Source organism: Poromitra crassiceps, assembly GCF_964638095.1.
Source record: "Poromitra crassiceps genome assembly, chromosome: 26".
In the NCBI taxonomy this organism is placed as follows: domain Eukaryota; kingdom Metazoa; phylum Chordata; class Actinopteri; order Beryciformes; family Melamphaidae; genus Poromitra; species Poromitra crassiceps.
Genome location: NC_139640.1, coordinates 3,944,859 through 3,961,678, shown reverse-complemented (window position 1 = coordinate 3,961,678; position 16,820 = coordinate 3,944,859). Strand labels below are relative to the sequence as shown.

Below are 16,820 nucleotides of genomic sequence, written 5' to 3'. Positions count from 1 at the left end.
ATATTTTTTAGAATAGAATAAATAGAGTTTGTGTATCATGTGATTGCTGAGATTTTTTTTCTTCCGGTGAGCCACACCTTAAGTTCTTTTAACTCATCTAAAGATTTCTCCGTATTGACGTTAAGGGTGTGCACCTCCATAAAGTCCTCTTTATGGGACCACTTGATAGCCGGCTGATCCATGGACATCAGCAGTTCACTATATTGCCCCTTCCCACGTCTCATCTCCTCGGTACAGTACGTAGTATGACTGTATACTCTGCCTCTAAAATATACTCTCCCTATAGACCCACCCACCCCCTAAAGACTATAAGTGTTAGTACTCTGAAACACAAATAAATGAGATCACTTATTGCCTGATGGATGAGATACACTATATCCATTTTTCGATGTTGATTCGATATCATAATGTGACTAAATGATGCCTCTCTGTACACGTTGGGAGCAGCTGAGCTCTGCGTCGTCTACCTGGGCTTTGGGGTTGAATTTGGAAAGGCTCAGTCAGGTGAGCCCGTCTGGTCTTTTCTATTCACAACCTCTTTTTTAATTGAAATTTTTCAAAATAAACAAGTAAACTTTCCAAAGTCTCCTCGCCGTTAAGTGTCTTGTAGTAGTTGGTTGGTTGGTAAACCTGCGCGATGGGGCCTCTCGGTGCTGCCCAGCCAGCCTGGGCAGACGTGTGCGGTTGAGAGAGACTGGTTGAGCAGCAACTAGGACAGTAGACATATTCGGGTATACCCGAACCCCCGATGACCTGGTCCATTCAAAGGAATTGACTCCGGCTCCGCGTTGCCGAGGGGGTCTCGGGTCTCCGACAGTGAAATAACGTGCCCAATAGGACCCGAGTGGACCCGGTGAGCGGCTGTCACAGCTGTCAATTGCGACTTTTTATATCGTCAAATAACTAATTTAAACTGAACTTATCAGAAGGGTTAGCACTTGAACCTACTAAGAGGTCTTCGGGTATGCACAGACCCCCGAATACCCGAGGACCCAACCCGGGGAGGTACCGGATGCAAAGAACTTTTATGGAAAGAAATGGCAGCTCCATATTGCCCCATTGCAACATCAGCGCCCAGCAGCCTCCGACATTTTTGATTTTTGGAAACGTGACAGCGCCAAAAGAACCTCGCAGTGGTCAGCTGCGGTAGCGCTGGCCCCTATAATCAGCCTCTCTAAACAGTAACTCAACGGGAGTTGAACCTCGGGTCCTTTTCATTAGCTATTTATCTTGAAAAAAATAAAAAAATAAAACGAAAAATTTTGCTTAGTTTCCACAATAATATGGTTGTTGTTTTACATCCCTGCACTACACCACTTCAATCAAGATTTGCAGTACGCCCGGAAAAGATGTGAATCCCCAAAGTTTAGAGTGTTCTCCCGTTGAGTTACTGTTTAGAGAGGCTGATTATAGGGGCCAGCGCTACCGCAGCTGACCACTGCGAGGCGCATTCTGTTTCCAAAAATGGCCGGAGTGTCGTCTCTTTCCTTCCACGCTCTTTGCCGGCTGTGCTTGGCCTACCGGAAATGCTCCCGGGTCCTGCGACTGCTGATGACATCACAACTTCACGCGTTATGATTGGATGCAGCTGCCAAACGGTGACGTCGATATTTGTTGGCATAAGCAAGCAAGCTGACGATCTAACATGGATAATGTCAGATACCTTTATAACATTGATACCATTAGAGAGTGTTAGCTTGACCATCATGTTTGCTAATGGACAAATTGCTAGCTAGCAGCTAGCCAATTTACTAGCCAGATCAACCCTGGGGAATGTAACCGATCTCAGGGGGAAGAACTATAAACATCAGCCTATAGAGCTTGTTGTGTTAGCTTGGCATGAAACAGAAGACTATCACTGTGTTTTACCACAAGAAATGTCTGGTTAGAGTCTAAATAAGTCATGAACAAAATGGCTGTGACTTGTGATATTGTGGTTTTTGTTGGCTAGTTCGCTTGCCATTCAATTACATTGTTTAGCTTTAGCTAACAAGCTAATATGGCCTATGGCTAAGCAACTGATGTTGGACATTTGAGCACATAAATACATTAAAAATATTAATCGTACACACACATTCAATGATCCTAAATACACTGGTATTATGCACACAAGCATTATAGAGAATATCATATAGGCTACCAGCTGATTTAAATGTTTGAAAGTGTGTACACCATGTTTCATGTGGTTACAAGATGGTAGATATGTTATTAGCATACATTACCTAGCATAAAGTGTATTTTTACGCTCTCACACGTATTTTCAAAAAGCAAGGCTCATGTTCATGAGAAATGCACCTGTACACTTGAATCCTGATGATTGAATGTTTGTATGATTCATACTTTTTTTTATGTATTATCAGGCCCAAATGTTTGATAACATCAGTAACTTAGCTTGTTAGCTGATCTAAAGCCGTCCGACATTGGCATTTTTTTTCCAACCACAGATTTAGCTACTATATCTACGAACTTCATATGTAGCTTTAGCTTTAAATCGCGCCAACGTGAGTTCCTGTTGCCAAATCTCGTGAGAGTGTGTTGCTGAGACAGAGACCGGTCTTGAACTACTTAAATTTTCTCCTGATCGGTCTGTCTGAAAAATGCCATTTTAGTGTCTGAACGTTCAGAAGATATGTGGCTTCGGAAAATGGGGAGAACATTTAGTTTGATGACTAGAATGATGAGGGAATCTGTCATAATCTGAGATCACGTTCACTTCTCCCATTGACTCCAATAGACTGACCTGCCGAAGGTCTCCTAAGTGGGCGTGTCCGTGGAAAACCATGGGCAAAACCCACGTGACAAAATGACAGGAAACGAGTTGAAATGAAATTGGGGTGTCTTGCTTGAAATCCCATCGTCTTTGGTTAAGCCCCACGTGCCCAATGTACAGCCAATCACAATGCGTGAAGCCGTGATGTCATCTGTAGTCGCGGGACCCCAAACATATCTGGCAGGCTGAGTCGATCCGGTACCCACACCGGGTCCGGTATTTATAAGGTCTGTCCGGGTCCGGGTCTCAGCTTTCTAATAATAGACGGGTCCAGTCGGGTCCGGGCACAAATTTCACCGGCCCCTTAGGGTCCGGGTCCGTCATTTTGGACCCTGTGAAGACCTCTACTAGAGAGGGTTACAGTAGGTCCAAATCGTCTTAAGATACTCCTACGGAAGGGACTGCCTCCATTTTCTCCTCTCTCTCTTTCTCCCACTGAAAACCCCCACCCCAACCCAGCCCGTGTCTCGCCAAGGTGGTGAGAGTAATGAGGTAACTCACTGAAGAATTTCACCCAGGTTCAAAATTATTTCCACAGGAAATATGGTTGGATCTCTTCTATCCCTATCGCTAATTATTAAGAAACAGCTCAACGACTCGACCTTCGAACCCGAACTTTCAACCCTTCCACAACCCCCCCCCCCCCCCCCCCAGCACCCTCTCCCCTCCAAACCCACAGGAGACGGACAGAAGAAGTGATTTGCGAGTCTGTGTCCGTCTGTGTTTGTGTCTTTTAGGCCATGGTCTCTTTCCCTGGCAGTCGGCGGTCGTTGAAGGTGTGCATGTTGATGACCTCCTCCGTCTTGACCATGACGGCCGGCTGGGGGCGGGGCTTGTGTTTGAGCCGGCGCTGGCACTTGAGGGACACCCGCAGCTCGTCCACCATGGCGCTGCAGAAGGACCTCTGGAGAGGGAGGGACAGAGAGAAGAAAAGGGTTTGAGAGCCCCGCTCCACCCGCCCGGCCAAACGTTATGGGCAGCAGAACAAGCCACCTCTCGATCCCCCGGACAGACACAGTGCCATCAGAGCTGGGGGGAAATGGTGAAATACACAGTAAGTATAGCAGGCTGGGAACAGAGGGGATGCCAGCCAAGGACGCCTGCCTGGGAAGGATGGGGGGGACGAGGGATGTTGAAGTGGGAAGGCAGGCTTGCATTGGATTGCTGAATGTAGCTGGTAGTCCTTGCTGGCAATCCATAGATCAATCCAGTTGCCAGAATAAAATGTCAGCATTATACTATATGTTTCTGCAATCCACGGATACGTATGATCTCAACATATATTTTAAACAAGCGAATGGTAAGCATGTCCCCCACCAGTGATGCAGATCACTGTTTCCCAAACTATGGGTCGGGGACCCAATTTGGATGGCGGGCCCATGGGGGGTGGGTGGGTCGCCAACTGGTTGTCATGGCAACTCATTACCGTATGTTTTTTTGTGAGTTTGGGTCCCAGGGAGACACACAATTTATCTTTTGGGGTCCCACGATGAAAAGGTTTGGGAACCCGCTGATGTAGATCCACCCAATTGGGTCAATCCCATTTATTGTCAATGCCGCCCCCTAGCGGCACAATGTCAACGTTACAACAGTGTGACTAATGGACGTTTGGCACGGACAGATGGAGATCGATCCGTAGTCCCCCCGCTTTGGTGGGGGGACAACAAAATGTTGTTAATTAACCGCACTGCCTTTCCAACGTTAGGGTTAGGGTTAGCAGGGTTAGCAGGGTGTGCAACTAGCAAATTTGGTTATCTTTAGGCAATTTTGGTTATGCTTTTTTTGCCGAAACATAAAGTTGTTTTACTTGTTGTACTTGCATAAACATATTTGAACAAAGTTGTTCAAATTGTTTTCCATTTGACGTTGGAAACTAAAGGCAGCGATGTTTTCAAATTAACCGCCGTTCAACGCTGACATTTCATTCTGGCGATTGGGTTGCTTCTGTAGGAGGGTGTATTTACTGTACAGGCCAGTTTAGACCAAAGATTCACCACGACACTGGCTGCAACTTGCAACTGCTTGCAACTACTAGTTGCAACCAGCCCCTGCGACTTGAAAAGCCGAATTGCTCGCGACGCAGTCGAGATGAGACGGACCAGGTTACACCACTGCAACTTTCCCTGCAACGGTTTTGTCTCGTTGTGAATCTTTGGGGTAAACTGGGCTTATGGGTGTATTTAAGGGTTAGGGTTTTTGTCTGCTCCAGCAACTATAGAGCCCCGCATGAATGAGTTCAGAGGTAGCATGTTGGATCTTCAGGGGGAAAGTGAATGGGGTTTTAGAATGGGGATTTCACTTGAATGCATAAAATAAGGTCTGTGGTTAAGAAAGGTTTATGGGAGTGGTAATTTGTGTTCAACAGCAGGATAATCTTCTGAAGAGTGAATCACTTTTAGTGTGGAGTTTGCATGTTCTCCCCGTACCCCCCAGGGGGTTCCTCCGTACATAACCCCCCACTAAAAAAACATGCAGAAGATCGTCATCCGACCAGTGACGACAACATCTGAAGTTGGTCCAATGATGGTCCCCGGGCGCTGGAAAGAAAAAGCGACCACTGCTCCTGGCCTGCCCCCTGGAGGAAAGGACAAGCCTGGATGGGTCAAATGCAGAGGACATATTTCACCGGCCACCGTCAGCATGAGTGTGTGTTGTGGCCGCATGCATGTGTTGTAGTGTGTTCGTGTGACAATAAAGACGGGCTGCCGTCTGAAATCGTGTTTTTTTTAATCGTGTTTTTTTTTTATGACTTTTGAAACGTAAATGCGTTTTTTTTTACGCAATTTTCAGATTTTCATTATTCACTTTTCCGCATAAGCTTCAACATGTCCGGGGCTTCACAAAAACGTCATCCCCGCGGTACTCTATGGCAGCTTAAATGAGATGGTCTGCTTCATCTGGTAGAGTGGATTAATGAAGGTAAGAAGGAAATCAGTGCTTTGCAGTGGACACACACACACACACACACACACACACAGCACAACACTAAAGAAACTAAATACGAAAGAAAGAAAGAAAGACAATGTAAACATGAATTCACTTCCTTAAGGCCCAATTATACTCAACGTTAAAGACGGAGACGGAGACGGGCAGAGCCTTCTGTCCGTACTCTGCGTTCATTTCGTCCGTTTTCTGTCCGTCATCTGAAAGCTTAGCTTTGCGGACGAAACGGAGTAGTACCACCATTGTACCACCGGAAATCATGGGGGCAGTGTGGCCAATAGTTCAAGTGAGAACAGCGAGATACGAGGAAGAAGAAGAGGCATTGAAAACATGGCGGAACGATTCGAAGAGAAGTTATGCGAGCTAGTCAGAAATTACAAACATATATATGATGTTACCTCGACCAGGGCACAGGGATAAGCATTTGCAGCAGAACAGCTGGGAGGAGATTGGACGGGAGATGGATATTAATTGGAAGGTGGCGAAGGAGAAATGGAGGGTTGTGAGAGCCCACAACAAAAGCGCCGGAAAAAGGAGCGGGGATGCTGCTGATGGAACGAGTCCGCCAATTCTTCGGCGTCTGGGGTGGCTGAAAATTCTGAAATCCTATAATAGCGAGGGCGGGAGCATTGGCAGAAATGTTTTGACTCTCTACTGGCTGTGTTGCTCAAAATCCACACCGACGTGAAAGACGCATGGAAGTATGTGGGCAGTGACGATTACACCGTTTGAAACGGACGCCCTTATTTACGGATGAAAATGGAGTATAATTGGGCCTTTAGGCTCCATGGGCAATCTCGTGATGGCGGGACTTGAGCATACATTCATACAGACGTGCAGTAGCTACATGTAAAGACACACATACGCACGCACGCGCACACACACACACACACACACACACACACACACACACAAACACACACACACACACTCCTAGTGAGCAATATCCCCAGAGAGATTTCAGCGGTGCCAGGTCTCTAGTTCTTGATGCATATTACATCTCGTCTGACTCATGAATAAACTGCTGCTTCTTCACCCTCTCTGCTCTTTTCTCATAACGTCGCTGCTGTCCAATGAAAACCACTCGTCTCCAAAATGTCAACTTTTCAGAAAGCAAGAAAAACAGCCTTGTTTTTTAGGTTGATCACAGGGCATTTTTGACTTGATGCTGTGGATGTTATTTTGGTTTCATAAGAAGCCCAGGAGGTTTTTCCTCAATTCTCTGAGGAGCATTCAGCCTAATCCTTCAAACGAACGGACCATTTTGTTATTTATGGAAGGGGTCACTGGAGGAAAATAGGGGAGGGTGATGCTTTTTGTAAATTTGGTCTCAGGGAGGGTACACTGTTAATCATTTTGAGTGCAGAGGAGGGTCCTACAAATTTGAATGGATCAAATATATATTTATTTGATTTACTTTTGATTTTCGTTATTCAACAACTATACCCAACAACACCCCTGACCAAACGGTTTGGTATGACCCGGTGATTCATTTCTCATGGGGGGGGGTTAAGAGATACATTGGAGATAAATGGTTTTCATTGGACATCAATGATAAACTACTACTACTTGTATAGAGTACTGCAGGGATTACCTATTGTTGGAGATGTTTGTATGGGGTCTGTGCTTAAGAAAAGTTTATGAAACAGCTAACGTTGTGTTCAACAAGATAATGGTCACAAATGAGGAGCACTTGTATGACCTTTGAAGCGTTTTCTTTCAAAAATCACATTTACGCTTCAAAAGTCATAAAAGCTGTCCCTCATTTGTGAAGACTATCTTGCTGAACATGACGTTTGCCGTTTCATAAACTTTTCTTAACCACCAACCTTATTTCAAGCATTTAGCAAAATCCCCATACAAAAATCGCGTTGGCTTTTAGATGAAAGAAGCGAACGTGTTAACGTCCAGGTCTTCTGGACTCATTCCTGCGACACCCTATTATATTTGTATGGAGGTGAACAGCGTGAGCTCCAGTAGTTTTATAGTCATCAGAGGCTCGTTCCAGTGCTTTTATCCTTACCATCTGTCTTCCTCCATGACCACTGATGATGCTGTTTATGGGCTGGCCTCACTAACTCTATTACAACCAGGAATACCTCTGTCTCTACCAGGCTTGGACAGATGAATCCTATTCAGAAGTGATAAGAATGGTAGTTCTTCGAATGGCCACTTGAGGCCGGCTTCAAAAGTGAGCCCTGTTCACCCCATGTTAAAATACAACAGGATTAAAGGAACACTCCGCCCATTTTCAACCAGCTTTGTATCATTAGAACATCAGTAGTATATCAGAAAACTGTAAACGGTTTTGAAGTCTGTCATTTAATTTGACAGTTATTGAGTGTTAAAGTGTGGACCAGTGACATCACTGGTGCACACTAACTCAAATTAATAACTCATTAACTCAAATCAACTCTCAATAACTGTCAAACTATTCATCGTTCATCTAGTTTGACAGTTATTGAGTTGATTTGAGTTAATGAGTTATTCATTTGAGTTAGTGTGGACCAGTGACGTCACTGGTCCACACTTTAACACTCAATAACTGTCAAATTAAATGACAGACTTCAAAACAGTTTACAGTTTTCTGATATACTACTGATGTTCTAATGATACAAAGCTGGTTGAAAATGGGCAGAGTGTTCCTTTAAACATGTTTACAGCCTGGTTCAAAAAACGGTTGTGTCTATATATATATAGCTAATTTCATCTTTCAACAACAACTGTATACGGAGGGTGAATTTTGTATATAACTCACCAGTTTAGAGTAAAATGCACAATGGTAAAGACGTTGTTTTGGGGGTGATTGACAAGGTCGCCTGTCCAGTGAGTGTTTGCCGATTATTGACCATCAGCCGGCAGAGCTGCTGCTCTGGGAAACCCCTGGAGCCGAGTGCACCAGCTGGGCGTACGCCTAGGTGTAACGCTACGTCCGACGTAGAACTCAAAGTTACGACTAACTTAATTTTATGACTAGTGCACCATGTAGTCTTAAGCCCTGTATGCGCTGCGCCTGGGTGTAACTTTTACGTCTGGTATGGAGCAGGCGTAAAAGTTACACCCAAGGCTGTGCTGTCAGTGCCGTTCAGTCCTGTGATGCGATCTTCTCCAAAAATATCGATCGATATGTGCTGTAAATGGACGTTTTGGGTGCAGGACCTCCGCTCGTCGGCGGGGTTTTTAAAAGCGGATGCGTCGGAAGATCTTTCCATTTCTTCCTGACTTCGTCAACTGCCCGCAGTGCACAGTCCGCCATCGCATTCAGTACTGATTGCGCTTGCGATCAAATTCCATGCATCTTGTTTCTGTTTGTTTGTGTTTGGCGCTGTTAAATTGAGCTGTGAGAACGTTTCTATGTTTTGAATACAACTCTATAAGTTTGAGCTGACTGTCAGCTGTCTCGAGCTCGTCTGAGAGAAGTGTGTTGCTTGGCGACAAGCACGTATTCACGTGAACGCGCACGTCCGCAGCCTAAAGACCGGGCGCAGCTACGACCATGTTAAGTCAGGCTTGGTGCACTCGGTGTAAATTCAAATCACGTCGTCGGGCGTAGCTAAGACCGGCGTAAGAGTTAAGACCTACTTTTTTACGCCCAGCTGGTGAACTCGGCTCCTGGTCTCGTGCAAGCTGCGGAAGAACCCCAAGATGGTGACGGCCATACTCTCTAGGCTTCAAAACTGGAGTCCGAAAGCCAATGGGTGACAAAACAATGCCTCTGGCCATATCTTTTATACAGTCTATGGTCTCTACATGAAAGTGGACACATTTTTGCAATGTCAAATGATGTTGATTTCGTTTGAGTAATTTGCACATGATTACTTCACATATCTTTCTGTGATGTCTGTACAGATTTCTGCTGTGTTTTGGATTGAACAGGAGGAGACATTGCATATGTCAAGTGTGCCTGTGTAGCCAATAAAGCACTTCCAGTTCCATTATGACGGACAACAAGTGTTGTTGTCTCATCCTTGCTTTTTAGCATCCTTGCCTCTCTTGCAGCAAGAAGGCACTACTCTGCCTCTGATTGGGTTTAGGCAATGAAGACCGATGATTGGTTAAGGGTAGGGCAAAGTATGTCATGTGCTGGTGAAGTCACATCAGCAACAAACTTTGAAAGATGGCAGAGCCAGAGGGAGCTGTCTGTTTTTGAATATTGTGCCAGTGAGAGATGTTTTATAATATAATAAACAATCAAAATAAGATTTTTTTTTTGCCTGCCTATTTGTTTGGTGGAAAGTTGTTCTTTGACATGAAGTTGATTCAATGTGAGAAAAAAAGTAGCTTTGATGTAGCAAGCTGCTTTTGCCATGTTGCTCGTAGCTTACAGTAGCTTGCTACATTTCTCTGGGGATAGCTTCAATGTAGTTTAGCTATAACTGATAGCTTAGCTTACTACATTTTCCAAGTAGCTTGCCCATCACTGCAGGCATATCGCATTGCAACTCAGTACCGCTGTATTTGGGGGGGTTTTTTCCCTCTTGGAGGAATACAAATAACAATAATTTTAAGGTCGCGCACCCGCAGCAAATACTGTAAAATGACCACAAATATGGTCTCTTTCTCAGAGATAGATTGTCTGAGCCACTCTCGAGCCGTTTTTCTTGGCTATTGATTTTTTTTTTTACCCGTGAAATTAAATGGCGATGTTTTAGCAGTAGCAGCCGTAAAAAGCTCCAGGCTTTGGGGGACACCGGGGCCCACTCCACCGCTGCTCAGGGGACACATTGACCATCATGCCGGGCCTGCACTGTCATGTTGGATTGATGGGGCCGTTTAGGGTCAGTGGATTATTACACCGCTTTTATGACACCCAACAAACTGCCGGCCGCACAGCACTCTGGGATAGGTCAGAGGAAAAGCTGCCCACTTGAAGAGAGCCAAATGGATTAATGTTATTCAGAGACATGTTTGTATGCCTCCGCCCACAAGTCAAAAGTTTCAGTTTACATCCATGTCTGTCCAGACTCATAACATATATGTAGACTTTGAAGGAATTTAATCAAAGGTATTATGCGTATAATAATAATAACAACAACAACAATTATTGTTGTTATTATTATTATTATTATTTTGCTAAATGGAAGCTTCTCGATATATTTACATGTATAATTACAGTGAATAATTTCCAGTGAGAAACAAATGAAGAGTTAATTTGCAAAAACAGGTAAACGCCATTCTTAAAATGAATAAACAACACCTGTTTGATACTCCCTGTACTGCACATACAAAACATTTTTGAGGTAATTTAGGTGAAAATTACCAGATAAATATGTTTTAGTTGGGATTGATAGTAAAAATGTACCAACAATAAATTTATTACAATATAAATACATCAATATCTAATTTGAAACCATAAAAAATACAAACGGAGATACCTGTTTTTGCAAATGAACTCTTCAAATGCTGTCTTCACTCAGAGACCATTTTTACAGAGAAGTACAGAGGACTGATGGTTTTATAAAAAAAAATGTTAAAAAAGAAAACAACGTTTAAACAACATTTTATGAATTGATTTGATTTGCACCAGTTTAACACTACCACCAAAAAAACCTCATGATTACATCACAAATCATGAGAAGGGGGCGGGCGTGAATCCAAGTGGATGTTTGAGCCAAATTTGAAGAAAATCCCTCGAAGCGTTCCTGAGATATCACGTTCGTGAGAGAGGGACGGACGACGGACATCCCGAAAAATAATGACATTACCCACGGCTGTCAAATATTGAACATCAGAAGAATAAACTTTGTTTTATCATTGCAAGGACATCTTTATTTATTGAACATAATATAATTAATGGAAGTCTTTGCCGATTTTCAACCCGCTTTGTATCATTACAATGTGGGTAATATATGCAGATGGGCAGCCTTTACCTCGTCTTCATTTTCCTGCGCCGAGAGCTCTGCAGTTTATTCCAGGCACTTCCATGTCAGAATGACACAAAATGTGTCACAAAATGTGTCATTCTGGACATTCTGATGAACAGATGTTCTGCTCGAGGGCAGCTGTTGCATCTCATTTTTATTTGTTCTGTATGCGGAAATCCACACAGACAATCGCATCGAGAGCCCTAAAGCAGCTACGAGCAAGATTTTCGATTGTTATTAAACAGTCTAAATTTAATATCGATGCATCACATCTTACCTCTAATAGTAGACGAGACCAACGCAGAGTAGTCTCGCTTGAACCCCGAGTGAATCGGCCAGCGTTGTCTCTGTCTGTGGCCGGGGCAGATCAGGAAGTGAAATGAAACGGTTTGCGGCAGCCACTTCGGCCATAACCACAAAATAACAAAATGACTTCCCAAAAAATTGTTAGAATATAACGAGAGATGTTCGCGAGAGTAGCAAGCCCCTGCATGGCATTCTCCTTGTTTATGGTCTGTTGCTAGGCAGAGCGAAACGGCAGAAGGCAGGCATCTGCCGTGAACCGTTTCGTTTCACTTCCGGGTTTATCCGGCCTGCCGGTAGACAGATAGAGAGAGAGCCCCCTGGTGACGCGAGGTTAGTAGACAGACACAGACTCTATAATCATCAAGAGAGCAATCTCCGATTCACACGGCTTTGGTCTCAGCTACTATTATAGGTAAGATGTGATGCATCAATATTATAATTATACTGTTTAATAACAATCGAAGATCTTGCTCGTAGCTACTTTAACAAGCGTTAATGACCCATACCTGGCGGGGGCGGAGTTTCTGCAGGCAGAAGAAAATAGATTTCTCAATTTAGAAAACCTATAGAGAAGGTAAGCACTGTCCATCTGCTTTATATTACCAAGATTATAATGATACAAAGCGGGTTGACAATCATCAAAGCCTTCCGTTAATGTGATTTTTATGTCAACTTAAAAGGATTTTGGTGTCTGGAAAAGTAAGTGACAGCACTTCCACCGTTTTTGTAGAATGACCAAAGATTCTCAGCTACAGTGATAGGCAAAACATTATGTCACAGTGAAGTTGACCTTTGAACTTTTGGGTATATAAAATGGCATCACTTCATCATTTTATCCTATAGACATTTCAAAAATGTAAAGAAATTCCCACAAGGCATTCCTGAGATATCACATTAAAGGGATGTATGGACAGACAACCCCGAAAACATATGCCTCCGAAAACATACGCCTCCTGTCGCCGGGAGAGATAATGGTTGAAAAAGTATATTATGATCATTCAAAAGTGAAAACGATTCAACACTGCGTTTGAGGTATCCTGCATGGTGTTCTGGAAGCAGGTAAACATGACTCTGGAATGGACTGCGTTAAACGGAACACTGGTTGTTTTTCCTCAAATAGTTTAGAAGGTTCCTCACCTGTGAGGATGAACTGGCAGGCTGCAGGCCTTGAATGGAGGAGGAGCAGATGTGAAGCTGTGATGCAGATGGGATGGGGAAGAGCTGCGATGTCTCTCCGTCTCTCGGCCCCCCTGGTGAGCGCTAAATGAATAGCCGCTTTGTGAGTTTGGCTAATCTGAGTCCTCCCTCTGTGTCATCGTCACCTGGTGTTATTTATTTATTTATTTATTTATTTATTTATTTTGGGTCTGCCACCAAACAGGACAGGCACAGACTACAACGGACAGTCAGGACTGAAGAGAAAATCATCAGTGCCAACCTGACCCATCTCACCATGGCCACGATCTGTTTGAACTCCCCTACGCTACAGAACACTATACGCCAAAACCACCAGACACAAAAACAGCTTCTACCCACAGGCGATCACTCCGATTTACACTTAAACCAGATACTTGAACACTTGGCTGAAAAACTGGAAAACACTGGAACCAGTTTACTTTGACACTTTATCAGTATAAACACTCAAAACCAGGAAGTTGGCCCAAAAGGTTGTGGTTGTTTGGTTTCCGCCCCTGATGGATAACTCAACCAATGAGATGTTTGTTCGTCTCTTACTTGGTCTGCATGTATGTGTGTGTGTGTGTGTGTGTGTGCATATGCATGTGTGTGTGTGTGTGTGTGTGTGTGTGTGTGTGTGTGTGTGTGTGCGCGTGTGCGTGTGCGTGTGTGTGTGTGCGCGCGCAAACTGCCATAAAACAACACAGAAGAAGCTAGTCATGCTGGTTCCGATCATATGGATTGGATTGGAGTTTTGTGACCAACAAGCGGTAAATACAAGTTTGTGTATTGTTTTCTATACTGTGATGAAGTTCAAATGATTACTGTAAAAGTGAGTTGTGTTGCTAATAGCGATAGCTGTTAGCATTTGATAGACATTATCGAATCAGTTATCAAATGAATGTTACTAGTAGATTATGCAACAAATCCATAATGTTAACGTTACTCGCCTGGGTCCAGACCTTTGAATCAGCCCACTCCGCCAGTTGACTGCTTATGATTTGACAATTCAGTCCGATATCGGCTAACGTTACATTACACTATTTCATGGTGAGCTAGCAATAGCTTGTCTTGACCAATTAAACCTACTTTAAAGCAAAGCTAACTGTACTGTATGAAAGCAAAGCTAATGCTAAAGGCAACACAACTCACTTTTACAATGACTACAAACATCAGTTGCAGACCACTTTTATGACTTTTGAAGCGTTTTCTGAAAACTGCAAAAAAAAAAAATGTAAATGTCAAAATTCATAAAAGTGGGCCTCATTTGTGAAGATTATCTTGCTGAACACAAAGTTCACTGTTTCATAAACGTTTGTTAACCACCGACCTTATTTCGTGCATTTAACTAAAATCCCTTTGATATTTAGATGAAAGAACCGGCAGTGTTAGCATCCAGGTCTTCCGGACCCATTCCTGGACCTGGACCCATCTCCATACTTAAAGACCCCCTCCAGTCGGTGTTTCTACTAGGGCTGCTTGATAAATCGATTTTGAATCGTAATCGAATTAATTAGTTAGGACGATGTTAAAAAAACGAAAATCGTAAAATCGATTTTTTTAACTAGGGTAATTACGTTATGGCGGGGCGGCTCTCTCTCATGTACGCCTGCTGCTACTCGTCCCTTCTCCCCGCTGTAAAGTCTCTCTGGAGGCTGTAGACTCAGCCCTCAGTCTTAATCCGTTTTACTACTGTAAGACTGAGAATATTACTATTTAAATCTTTGCATAACGTTAGGTGGTGCTGTTGGAAGCCTTGCATCAGAGAACCAATCATGAGTGCTGTGGGCGGGCCTGCTTTCTGGGGGCAGTTCTCATGCAGAACCGGTGTCTCTCATCAGCTTTAAAATCTATCTGTCTGGTTGTTGATATCTCAGCAATAATGGGGTTATCCTTGCAGCTAAGCTACGGAGGCAATACTGTTTCCAGCGTAACTTGCGTTGTTTTTCTGGGCATATCTCCTTAGTGTATCGTATAGCACAGATGACGTGCGACTATAGACGGTTTTAACTTGACAACAAAACATTCTAAATTGCCCCTAGCTTCCTGTTGCAGTGTTTGCCAACACAATAGCTGACATGAATTAAACGAGGTTTCAATCTGTTCCCTAGCAACACAATTCAATGAAAACAGTCTATACAGCAGGCACTCATCGAACGTTGAACTGACTGGATGCGGGCTTGAAGGACTACACTGCTGTGCGGAAGAACGGTTGATTCATTGTCAATGGGCCTTTTTCACAGCAGCCATTTTGTGTCGAAAAGGTAAGGTAAACACAGGTGAAAGCAAAACATTAATGAGGGTTTCCAACGTCCAATCATGGAAGTTGGAAACGCTGTGCAAAAAGGTCTATATTGCATCTTTTACCAGGTAGGCTATATGTAGTAACCGTTTGAAAAAAGCAATAAGCCCTGTGAGGCTGTGATTTACAATGATTTTACAACGGCTAAGAGGTGATGTAGGATTACTGTGAACCACGGGCTCTTGTGGCGTATTGCTTAATTTGCACCCATGAAATGATGGGTGGAAATAAAAACCATTGTAGGCTATCTGTTTTGTTCTGGATATGCCATTGAGTTCAAGTGTGCTTCATAAGGAGCACAGCTAAATATTTACATCTGGCCAAAGTTGTCTTCAGTTCAGATCAAATAAGTACTTGCATTTAAAAGCAACATGAAATACTTGAAAAATAAGTTAAAAAAGCAACATGAAATACTTTAAGATGGAAAATGTGGCAATGATGATGGCATGTTATAGGGAACAGACTAGAAATAAAGTAAAAAATCTTCATAGCCTTGGGTGGACAAATCAAAATGACAAGCCTGCAGAAGCCTACATTTTGTAAACTTATCAAATGTTTATTCATATTTTTTTATAACATTTTAACAAGTGGATAATTTAATCTCATCAATTCTCTCATCTCGTAGTATTACAATCCCAAATTAGTCAATGCAATAACCTCCAAAGCACGCGCGCGCACACGCACACACACACACACACACACACACACACACACACACACACAGACACACACACACGGTGAGAACATGTGTATTTAACTATTAAGCTAACTATTAAATTAACTTTACTTAGTTAATTAACTATTAACTATTAAAATCCCTATTATAACAGTTCATCTATTATATAAGAGAGTGGTAGCCTATGGCTCATCCCATTATATAAATGACTAGCTGCTATTTTTGCTCCTTTCTAATGTTACAAAACAGAAGTAATTATAAAATGCAAATTGCAGGGTGTGTGCGCTGTGGAGCGTGTGAAACACAACAAAGAGATGCTTAGCAGCACATTTTTCAAGTTGACACTTTCAGCATCATGGCAAGAAAACAACCCCAGATTGTAAAAGTAGGTGGTATTCAATTACATTAGAAGCCTGGAGCAATGAAACAAAATACAGATTAGCCTGACTCCAATTAGGTCTGTGTGATCCAGGAGATGCACATTACAGAACCCCTTCCTTCTTTTGGACTCAATTAGGACCAATAAGTACATTTAGGGTTAGACCGATATGTTATATATGGATGTTCATCCCCCCCTTTATATATAGTATATATATATATATATATATAATATATATAATATATATAATATATATATATATATATATATATATCAGAATCAGGAATCAGAATCAGAATCAGAAAGACTTTAATGATCCCTGGGGGGAAATTGGGAATATATATATACATATATATATATATGTATGTATATATATATATATATATATATATATCAGAATCAGA

The 16,820-nt window shown here is 42.8% G+C and overlaps 1 protein-coding gene across 1 annotated transcript in view; it reads right to left on the bottom strand.

The window, feature by feature from the left end:
* Positions 1-3,503: 3,503 nt before the first annotated feature.
* The window catches only part of LOC310798896 (glutamate receptor ionotropic, kainate 2-like), a gene marked incomplete at both ends in the record, with an annotated part of 373,179 nt that continues 359,862 nt past the window's right edge, over positions 3,504-16,820 (bottom strand). The window contains one exon of the mRNA XM_083661456.1: positions 3,504-3,674. Coding sequence (XP_083517582.1) covers positions 3,504-3,674 — 171 coding nt within the window. The remainder of the gene's footprint in view (positions 3,675-16,820) is intronic.